The sequence below is a fragment of the Alternaria atra genome, assembly GCF_907166805.1.
Source record: "Alternaria atra isolate CS162 genome assembly, contig: 21, whole genome shotgun sequence".
In the NCBI taxonomy this organism is placed as follows: domain Eukaryota; kingdom Fungi; phylum Ascomycota; class Dothideomycetes; order Pleosporales; family Pleosporaceae; genus Alternaria; species Alternaria atra.
The window spans coordinates 3,367,928-3,379,002 of NW_025091319.1; the positions used below are offsets into that span (position 1 = coordinate 3,367,928).

Genomic DNA, 11,075 nt, shown 5'->3' on the forward strand with positions numbered 1-11,075 from the left:
AGGATCGTTCGATCCCAGAGCAAATTATCGTAGAATGACGAACCCCACCTGCCGTACTGCCGTAAACGCTTGCCTTTTAGAGTCGGTCATTGTGAAGCTTGTTTCTGTTGCTCCAAGTCACAGAGGAGCGATGAACCCACCTCCCGATTTCCCAACGAATACTCGATTGCGCGAGCAGCCGGTGACCAGAATCCTCCTCTATCCAAGTCTCAGGGAATGCAAAAGTGATCGTACGGAAAAGTTCTGGATCCTCGTCCTGTCGATCTTGTTGTGCGCTATGTAAATCCCAATCCGATCCATCCAACGCTAAGTGCTACCCTACGATGTGCTGCGGACTAAGCCATACGTCTTATACGGTGTAAAATCTGCACGCACACCCGGCTTCAGCTTCTTGTGGTGTTCGATGCCGTAGGTAGGCGACTACAATCCAGACTTTGGCTATCTCGTCACAACTTCCACCTCAGCTCCGTTGATTCTGAGTCATCTTCGACTTGAGCAACACGAGGCCGTTTGGTTTGTACGCGGCTTCAGAATTGATGTAGCAAATCCTGGTGCTCTAAACGCCACCGCCGTTTCGACGCCGCTCAGCATCCTAGGGAGTAGCAAGGCGTAGCGCGGACGCAATAATGCTCACAATGTCGAAGACACATCCATTCAGTAGGTTCAAGAGGTTGGGCGTCGTTTGCGTCGTACGCATGTGACAAGGGATTGAAAACACCATGTCGTATCCCCAAAGGTTGTAGAATCCTCGTGAGGTGGTTTGTCCTATGGAATGCAAGTTATGGCTCAAACACCTGTGTCACGCCTTGTGAAATCCAGTTCCTTCCACATTTCTTTGTCAAGATAGAACTGTATTCTGCCGATTCTTTCCCCTACTCTCTCAGTGCTCCAAGTGCGAGTCCACTCATCGATATAGCTGCTCAGTCCACGAAGGTAGTGTTCTGACTTTGCACGGTCGATTGGGTACAGTTGCTCGAAATCGAGGTGAGCGAGACCTTGAATCTTCCGTGAAGGCACTACTACTGGGCTTAAACTCTCATTACCATTTCCATATCTTGACGTGTCAACAAAGATTGCCACAGTATCAATCTGAGTAATGGGCAGATCCTGGCCATCGTCTAAATGGTCAGACAGATGAGCATCTAGAGGTGGGTCGACCCAAATTTCTAAACCCTGGAAGACCTTTGATATGTGCTTGTCTATGCACACGTCCGTTTGCGAATAAAGCAAGAAGTAGAGCAATGGGGCTAGAAGTACCTCTGCAGCAAAGTTTCCCATAGACAGATCAAACATGTTTTGCCCAATGTCATCATCCCAACCCGTTTGCAGGGACCGCTGTCCTCCGGTACAGCAGGGTATGATATTGACATCTAATCTTTCGATAATTCCGTCAAGCTTGCGTACGGGAGCAACGCGTGGTGTCGGCCAGAGCCAATGATCGTTTACAACTGCGATGTCGACCTCGAAGTTTCGCGGCGCTTTTGAGAGGTATTCAATAGTCTCGATGTATATTCTTCGGTTGAGGAGTAGCAGATTTATGACCTTCGGACTTTTCAAATGATCCAGGTTGGGTATGCAGTACAGATTGCGTTGAGAGGTGTTCCACCAGTTGGGCCGATAACGTGTGCCGTTCTTTGGTTGCACAGTTGGCGTTGAAAGCACAAGGTCGATGATATTGAAGAGCAGTTCGCTCGGTAAGTCCAGTAAGCCAACCATAGCTGCTGTCTGCTAGGAATTGCGACGATGGTGTAAGAATGAAAGTTGACGGGCTATTCGCGTCGTGTACCAGAGCCTATGACGCACTGACCCCACTTGACGCTCGGGCCGTTGGAGAGCTTCCGCGCGTTGCTCTCATCTCACCTAGGCATGAACAGCCCTCGAATTTGTTGGAGTCATCTTACAGTATGCCCAAAATGCTGTTACAAGTAATCTTCCAACAAGATGGCGCATTCGTGTAGCGTCTTGTTTCGATGGACCCGACTCTTGTGGCGCGAGACCCGTGTTTGGTTAGCGCAAATGACTCATTTTGGCTCACTTGGCCTGCGCCTCACGCATAAGGCTCAATGACTCCAGGAGTCACATATCCCGCCCGATCAGGAGATAGGGTGATACACCGGGTGGAGTCAAGTGTTTGGTTGTGATTTATATAATACATAAAGGTCGCTAGATACTTGCAAGAGCGCAGAATAGTCAATACCGTGGTCGTTCTTTACGTGTTCAAGATCCCCTTTGCAATAGCTCCTTGTGCATCTCCTATACATTCAGATTATGGCGTTTACCGACCAAGCTCCACCTGAGACTAAAATGTCAACGACATCATACGACACGGCGTTGTGCATTGTTCCGCCGGTCTCTCAATGCCGTCACGTTGACCCTTTGCGGGAACTTTACGACAAGGCTTACGGAAAGGCAAGTTTTGGCCCAACTACACATATGAGAGACATACATTGACCTTGTTCTTTCTTATCTGCAGTGGCCACCGCACATCAACCTTATTTATCCTTTTGTAGCACCTGAGCAACTCCCAAAAGCACAACAACAAATTCGAGAGTATTTGTTAGAACATCTTGACCAAGGGACTCCGATTGATATAGAATTGGTTCAAGCCGGTGGCTTCGTTCAAAAGAACAATATGACTGTGTTCCTTACCGATGACGGGGGCGAGGATGATGATTCGCCTCTCGTGTCGCTCCGTACGACTGTACTGCAAGCTTTGGGCCAGGGACCTGCTCGATCTACACCGCATCTTACTATTGGCCAATCGCAAGGCAATCCTCTGCTATCACAGTCGTACCTCCTAGGCAAGGCGCGTTTACTGCCTGATATGCGGTTCCGCGTCGGCACGCTTGCTATCCTGATTCGCGAGAGGACGACTGGCACACACCCAACGGATCACATGAGACTGTATGGAACTATCGACATCGGGTCTCCGGAAGATGTCTGGAGACCTCATAGCTCGGACTACTGGGTGAAAGCACCCAGCTCAAATCTGCCTACGGTTCAATCTGATGGCGACAGAGGTCAGCAAGAGACGGCTTCTGACGATCACGAAATGCTAGCCGAACCAGCACTCTGCTTTGATCCAGTCGAATACAAATGGTCAGCATACACAGGTGAAGACAAGAGCGAGGCTGAAGTCAAGGAAATCACTGTTTCGAGCTACAACGTCCTGGTAGATACCGAGTATCCGCCAGACCATGATCGTGATCCGTTGATTATCAGCACTATCCTGTCCGAGTCAGCGATAGCCGACGTACTAGTGCTACAAGAAGTCTCCGATGACTTCCTTAGTCATCTACTGCGGCTTTGTCCGGATGTGAAACAAATCGCCCAAAGGTATCCGTTTGTTTCGCATGGACCACCCAGGCAGAACGATCTCGGCCCCCTTCCTAGTTTGCGCAACGTCGTTATTCTAAGTCGCTATCCGTTTCGCTGGCACTCGGTTCCCTTCCATCGCAAACACAAGAGTGCTCTTGTTGCACAGTTCAGAGGCGTAGCGACGTCTAGCTCTGCGGCTTCAGAGGGTCTGGTTGTTGCTGGCGTGCATCTGACTGCTGGCCTTACTGACGGCTCGGTTGCTACCAAGAAATCTCAAATGGGGACTCTAATACGTTACTTGGAGCGACACTACAGACACGAACCATGGGTAATTGCCGGCGACTTTAACCTCGTCACGTCGACCTACACCATCGAGACCTCCGCGAAGAACCAGTCCATATCCAGCGAGACTGTATCCGCACTATCAGCAATCGAGAGTGAGATTCGGGAAGCTGGGTTGTCTGATTCATGGTCTGTCGCACGTGTCGAAGGAGTGGACCAAACAAGTGTTACTGAGCCTGGTGATCTGTTCGAGGGTGAAGAGGGAGCAACGTTCGACCCCCAGAACAACCGGCTTGCTGCAGGGACAACCACCACTTCGCATGATCGGCCACAACGCTACGATAGGATATTAGTCCGGCCGCAAGAATCGCTCCGTATAGCCCGCTTCAACCATTTCGGCGTTCCGGAGATGATTTACGGCGAGCAGGTTGTTGCTAGTGACCATTACGGCGTGAGAGCAAGGATTCGATTGATGGATACGGCGGTATTGAACGACAGGAGTAAGGATATGTCGTCAGAACAGCCTATCGTTGAATATAAGCGAGCAACGGGAGCCATGACAGACACCGCGAGCTTACATTCTGTGCTTGAGGCACATGATATGTTCCCAAACGAGAAAGAAGTGAACGACTGGCGCGAAGCATTCGCCAGCCTCCAGAACATCTTACTTGGTACATCGGACGATGCGAACCCAGTGCAGTCTGACATACCGTTGGTCATAGTACCGGTTGGCTCGTACGCGCTGGGTGTATGGACGCCAGATTCAGACATTGACTGCCTTTGTATTGGTACCATCAGCTCGAAGACCTTCTTCAAGCTTGCTCGGCAACGACTTACCAAAGCCGAAAGTCAAGGTGTTAGGATCTTGCGGAAGGTCGAAGCTAGTACAGGCACCATGCTCGAACTTTCTGTCAACGGGATACTCATGGATTTGCAATACTGCTCTGCGCCTCAGGTCGTCGAAAGGTGAGTCTCACATAATAGTTATTCCGCAATGATGCTGACAGGTAGCAAACAGGTGGCACGAGTTCCGCAACATTCCAGCATCCGACCCCATCTTCAACCTTTCTGTACTTTCACTTCGCAAACTCAAGCCTTACCGCGATCTACTCTACATTCAACGTACATTGCCCTCGCCTTCTGCGTTCCGCCTAGCTTATCGTTGCATCAAGCTATGGGCTATTCAGCGTGGCATCTATAGTGCGAAGTTCGGTTTTCTTGGCGGCGTCCATATCACGCTCATGCTTACCTGGATCTGCAAAAAGCTTGGACAAGACTCTGGCTCAGTCACAGCTGCAGACATAGTCGCGAGTTTCTTCCATTATTACGCTCACTTTGACTGGACGAACGACATCGTCTACGATGCTATCCACCACAAAAAGCGACCGCGTTACTACCGCAGCACAAGAGAGCCAATGGTAGTGCTGGGCTACCACGCACCCAACTCTAACATCGCCCATACGGCTACTGTCCCTGGCTTGCAGTTGTTAGTCAAGGCTTTCAAGACCGCGGAACAGCAGCTATGCAAGCTAGGGATGACGTGGGAGGCGTTCTTCGGTGCACCGTCAACTTCGGAACTAGCATCAAATCTCCCGCATGGGGTTGCAGACTTTCTCCGCGCTTACAACAGTTTTGTCAAAGTTGATATACAGTTCTGGGGCCAAACGTTGGCGAAGGGCAAAAGTTTAGTCGGCTGGGTCGAGTCTCGGTGCATATCACTCGTCATAGGTAAGCATTCTAATATCTGTACTTCTTGTGCAATGGTTGTACTAATTATAATAGACATCCACAAAGCTATACCCAACTCAGGAGTACAGATCTGGCCGGCCCGCTTCGTTGATGGCAGTTCGAAAGATGTCAGCGATGGCAAAGAGTATCAAGGGAGTTACCTAATTGGAATCTCAAAAGCTGAGAAGGCCGTCTCTGTGAAGAGTGTGGAGGAAAAGCAAGTGGCGAAAGAGGCTCTGGAAAAAGTACTGGATCGTTTCTTGACGCAGCTGCAAACGGACGAGAAAAACTTCGATTCAAGTACGTCTTGGATTGATGCCTCGATAGTAAGATCTAGCGAAGTCAAAGACTTGGAGTTGGATGATCGGGAGTGGGGTATCTATGCTGCAGAGATGGATTCAGACTCCGACGACGACGAAGATATAGTTGACAAAGACTTTGAAGATGCTGATGAGATAAAGCCCCAGCGTGCCATACCTCAGCGTCCAAAGCCTACTTCGACACCTTTGTCGAGAACCAAACTACGTCCTGCCTCTGACGTTCTCAATCGCCTACGCTGGGATCCGAGTCTTGATCCGAGTGATTACATTATTGGATATGAAGACCGCTTCTTGGGCGCAAAAGAGACTGGACTTGAAAAGTGGAAAACTGAGCAAACGGACGAGGAATTCATACCTCAGCATCGGATACTTTACTTCAAGAAGAAGGGTAGTAAGGACGGAAAGGGTGATGTAGTGTGGGAGAGGGCGACTAGGATAGACAAGGTTTTTGGTAGTGGACTTGGTAACGGAGAGTGAGTCTCGACCAGAGATACGATATACTAATACACCGGTGTTACTAGAGATTTTTGTGTTATTCTTAATGTACAGAGCCGACCTCAAAGCCCCCCACTCTGACCATATCAACGCTAGCGGGTGAGAATTAGTGACCATTGTGTGCACTATTGCGCACGCAGTCTTACTCGCACTCTGTATCACGTTGTAGAGAGGTATGGAATTGTCGATAGCATTCGCATCCATGGAGATGAATAAGGCAAGCACAGTAGTTTACCTCGACCACCTCGCGCTGTGGAAATCTTGCAGGCTTCTCTCCGCGACACACATGTATTCTTAATGGTGTTCGGCCCGGCCCGCTTCGTATAAAAGCAGTCTACCCAGGCCATCTGTGACTGTCCTTGTAGCTACAAGCTCTCTCATCAGAATAAAAGTCCTTAAATCTGAACATCATCCAGAATTCTATAGTTGTACAGCCCTCAGATTCCAGCGACATAACCTTATTTTCCCCGGGCAGTCAGATTTCTAGAAGTGGTGGCTGCTAAAGTCTCGGCGCTTGGCGTGGTTTCGGATTAGTCGCTGAAGTTTGGGTGGCACGATGTATAATAATCCAGGATACCATCAACAAGGTGAGTTTGCGTTGATGGCTGAGATATGCACGAGAGCATGCGCTTTTAGGCATACAGGCTTCTAGGGCTTACCAACGGTCGCTCTTCGGATATTGGACTTCGGTATCGATGTAGGCGACTGGAGGTGGGATAGCGGATTGTGGGGAAATCTAACCACAGCTTACTGCCAGTTCAGCTGACAAACATCATCATTAAAATTGCGATGTCCTTGGTGTAAAAAGTAAATTTCGACCAACTTCAGCGGACCCGCTGGATGGCAGTCTCTACGGTCAGCTGCAAAGTCTTTGGACAAAACGTCTGGGCAACTGGTGTAGATTGCGAGGCTGTTTGTGTAACGCGGACCGTGTTCGGCGGCCGAAACGCTGGCTGCCCGGGCAAGGCGTAGGATGTGAGGCATAGGTAGTAGGTTTGAGACAAGGCTTGTCGAGCTTGGACGCCCTGCATGGCGCGGGTTGTTGTTCGCTTGTCGGCTTCTGTCTCCTTCTTGGTCTTGCTGGATGGTTCGCGCGGAACGGATATAAGGTCGCGTGCAGCACCGAGAGATTGGTGGAGGGCGGAGGATTGTGCGCTAGATCACATTTAGTCAAGCCTCAATTTTGCATCACGCGGCACATGCAATCCTCAGGTACTGTAGAGTTGGGGAAAACAATCACATCACATAGTTCAAACAGAGACACGTATCGTCAACGAAAAAAAAGAGTTCATTTGGTTGTACCTAAAATCATCGAGTGTGCCATTTCCAAGCTCCGAACGCCACTGCCACTGATCGTGCAGCCGAAGCAGATGCTAGGTATCTACAGATTCCAAAGGACACTTCTCTGGTCCTTGGCATTGACCCAAACATACTCCGTACACCTTGGGTTCGCCTTACTCTTACCTAGTGTAACGGCAAAGAGATTGATCTCCATCCACACGGGTCGCATGCCCATGCGCTCCAACCTCTCCCACCAAGTTCTGAACCGCCCAAAGTCTACGTTGCCCCCGGCGTTCGCGTTCTCAGTGTTGATTCCGTCGCCGAGATGGAGTTCAATCATGACCTGGCCAATAGGCAGGACAGACTTTCCAGATGCTGTTTTCATGTTGTCGAAAGCGTCCATCATAGTGTCTAAAGCGTCGTATTCGCTACCTTCGATATCAATTTTCAGGATATCGATGTAGGTGTGGTTGTTTTGCTTCATCAAGCTAGGAAGAGTCCAGAATGGCGGCTCGGAGTCATGCTTGTCCTCTTTGCCTAGCCCGACCTTCTTGAAGAAAGTGCGATGGCGGTGTTTCTCTGCGATTTGCGGACCCCATGCGTCAACGGAGAAGTCATAACCCCAGATACGGGCGCTAGGAACACGTTCGAGCATTTCGGCTTCGAACGAGGATTCACCATTGATGCCGAAACTATACATGACGAGGCCGTCTTGTGCGTTCGAGAGGGGTTCCTGCGATCCGATGGTTGCGGGTGCGGATTTGGGTGCGGGAAGACTCTCATAGATGTTCATCCCGCAAACCCACTTTCCTCCGTCACCGAGTCGGCCGACACGCTGGATGTCGTGGGGGCATGTCCATGTCGCTGGGAAGAAGTCCCAGATGGTGTATGGGTATTTCAGAAAGTCCATTGGGAAGAATGGAATCTTCGGGTTGTCCGGATGCTGCTTCGCCATCTGGTCGCGAAGCTCGACGCTCTTCTTCCACGACTTTTCTGACAGTGCAGATCGGTCTTTTATCCATGCTTGGAGTATAGAGGAGGTTTGCGAAGAGCCCGTTGATGGAAGGACGGGCAGGTAGGGAAGTAGAGCCGTACCAGCGGATTCTTCATTGTGGAAAATGACGATTAGGAAAACGACGACAACTATCCCAGCGAATATGCGGGCTGCCAGACTTGTAAGTAAATTTCCAAGCATGAAAGAGTTGACTGAGCGTACCACCGAAAGACCTGAACATCTTTGCGGGTAAAAGAGTGATGTTGTAGATGGTGGGAAGAGTTGAGCCAAAAAAGACGGTGATATATAACCTCTGAGTTGAATCGGTGGAGGTAACGTTACGATCGCGTCAAGCGTACACAAAAGACAAGGCAGGAAGAAGGGAGGAGCAAACAAAAGTGAAGCCAAGTGCTCAGAAGATTCACGTAACGAGTAGACCCTCAAACAACGCTCCTGGTTTGGCCGCGTGATGTCGGCCCTTTCGAATGTGCCAAGGACGTGCGAAACGACAACAGCGGAACAACCAACAGTGTTACGTGTACATCTGCCGAGCGCTTATCGCAACCAAACAACAGGTAATGCCCCGTTACAGATTTAGCATTAGTCGAGCAAGAACGTCCATGGGCCCGTGCGGCCTTGATCATACGAAACCCCGCTCAAGCCGCACGCCGCTATCTTCGCACCATTGAGAGCTAGGGAGTGATTAGTGGATGACGGGGAAGTTCGTTAGCCGCACGACATACGATGGAGCGGCGGAGCACATGTGGGTCGGCTGATCATCATCAAGTCTTGTTTCGCTCGTGTCTTTGTCTCGATGTTCTCCTGAAAAAGGCACGTGTTTCAGGACGCACCTTCCAAAGACGCGTCGCAATGCATGATGTCATGGATCTATTATCTATGGAAAGGAAGTGTGGGTATTGTATGTGTAAATCACTATTTCGCGATGTGGCTATCTTGGGTATTGCTCCGCTTTGCGCGAGGCTTGTTGATGATGGTTATACATTCCCGAGGTTATGTTTATTCTTAGCGCCATGCAGATTGACTAGAAAGGAAAGTGGAGAGTATAATGAGATCATGTCAGTGTCTTGTGAACGACTATTGCAGCCGCCACCAGGAGCACACTGCAAGTGGTAAACACCGTATCGCGATGCGCTTCGCCTGGATCGATAGTTAGTTCTTGGCTCTCAGATCTGGACAAAAAACTAGTGCTTACCTTCTTTCGTGGTACTCAAAGCAAGCACAACAAACACGTTCAGTGGAATTCGAAGAATGCCGTAAATGCTGGCTCTTGAGCCGTCCTCAACAAGCTTACTCTTCAACGAGCCCATTGCGGGGTAGTAAACTCCGCAGCATAGCTCGAAGATGCAGAAGCACCATAATGTAACGCGCTCGTCGCGGAAGTGCCCAGGAACAAAGAAACAGGCGGATGAAAGAGCCAGGATGCCTGTCAGCATCTTTTGCGCCGGCACAGGTGTTGCAGATGTAGAGAGGTGTTTGTAAAGTAGGGAGCCAAACATCATAGAACACATCAAGATGGCGAAGATGAGACCAAAAGGAAGTTCTGCTAGATATTAACTTTGTCATGTTGCCGTTAGCTGAATAGAGTGTTGCTTACCATCTGTTGAGCCCGCCAGTTTATGGCTGAGCTTCAATGCTGGGAATTTGAAGAAAATGAACAGGAAAAGGGACCCCTCGAAGAATCCTGATACCAATGCGAGCATCATAATGTTGCGATCTCGCAGAATCGTTCGGAGAGCGGACGTGGCTGGAGGAGCTGGAGTAGCCTCTTCCTGCTGAAGCAGCCCCTCAGTCTCTGACGCTCTCCGGCTGCTCGTCCCATAGTTCTCTCCCCAGTATCTTGAAATAGCAAGAAAAGACAGGGTCAAGCAGCCAATGGAAGCCATGAACGGTGCCTTTGCTGTGCCTGTCATTCTGACCGCCCATTCAGCGAAGATACCTGCACCGATCGCTACACATGTGTTGGAAGTAGTCATCGTGCTAAATATCGCGCTCAGATGGGGTTCGCTGTCTGGGAGCATGAGCTGGTTGAACTCAGCGACCATCCAGCTTTCGAAGACGCTCCAAAGGACGGTTCCGCACACACCACCCAGGATGCGACCGAAGAAGAGAACGTAGATGTTGTCGGACAGGAGGGTGGCGCATGATATAGAATAAAGAGCGCAGTATCCTAAGCATGCTGTTTTGCGCCCGTATCGGTCTGCGAGTGTGCCTACGAAAGATGCGGATATGCCGGCCGAGATGAATCCTATGAGGAATAGGAATGCGACTGTTTCTTCGGGAAGTCCTTTCTCGTCTACACTTGAATCAGCCATGTAGGCCAGAAGATGATGGTTGCTTGAACTTACCCTTATAGATTGGGTATATGTATGGTCCTTGAAGCCAGTCCGCCGCATTGACCAGCAAATAAATAGGAAAGAAACGCTTCTTTAACTTGCTCAGGCCCTCCATATCAGGCTCTACATGTTCGTGTTCATCCTTCTTGTCCGTAGTCACGGTCTCTACGACCGCCGCCTTCCGTGAGCGGTGCGACTGGTAGAAGGCGAGTGCATTGAGCAGCAGCGATCCAGCGAATGTAGCTCGGTAAAGGTCCATGTTGAATGTGGACTAATGTTGTTGAAAATGAGCGAAAGGCGTTG

General features: G+C 49.9%; 4 protein-coding genes across 4 annotated transcripts; 1 reads left to right on the forward strand and 3 right to left on the reverse strand.

Annotated features, from left to right (window-relative positions):
* Positions 1–786: 786 nt before the first annotated feature.
* Positions 787–1,716, reverse strand: ALTATR162_LOCUS1533 (uncharacterized protein; the record flags this gene model as incomplete). Its single annotated transcript, XM_043309129.1, has 1 exon — positions 787–1,716. The coding sequence occupies one exon, from the start codon at positions 1,714–1,716 to the stop codon at positions 787–789; it is 930 nt and encodes a 309-aa protein (XP_043165064.1).
* Positions 1,717–2,632: 916 nt separating this feature from the next.
* ALTATR162_LOCUS1534 (uncharacterized protein) lies at positions 2,633–6,125 on the forward strand (the record flags this gene model as incomplete). The annotated part of the gene is made up of 3 exons (XM_043309130.1): positions 2,633–4,566; positions 4,619–5,328; positions 5,383–6,125. 3 exons carry the CDS (start codon positions 2,633–2,635, stop codon positions 6,123–6,125), a joined length of 3,387 nt encoding a protein of 1,128 aa, XP_043165065.1.
* Positions 6,126–7,524: 1,399 nt separating this feature from the next.
* Positions 7,525–8,659, reverse strand: ALTATR162_LOCUS1535 (uncharacterized protein; the record flags this gene model as incomplete). Its single annotated transcript, XM_043309131.1, has 2 exons — positions 7,525–8,588; positions 8,641–8,659. The coding sequence occupies 2 exons, from the start codon at positions 8,657–8,659 to the stop codon at positions 7,525–7,527; spliced, it is 1,083 nt and encodes a 360-aa protein (XP_043165066.1).
* Positions 8,660–9,490: 831 nt separating this feature from the next.
* ALTATR162_LOCUS1536 (uncharacterized protein) lies at positions 9,491–11,031 on the reverse strand (the record flags this gene model as incomplete). The annotated part of the gene is made up of 4 exons (XM_043309132.1): positions 9,491–9,576; positions 9,632–9,979; positions 10,034–10,732; positions 10,785–11,031. 4 exons carry the CDS (start codon positions 11,029–11,031, stop codon positions 9,491–9,493), a joined length of 1,380 nt encoding a protein of 459 aa, XP_043165067.1.
* Between the last annotated feature and the right edge of the window lie 44 nt (positions 11,032–11,075).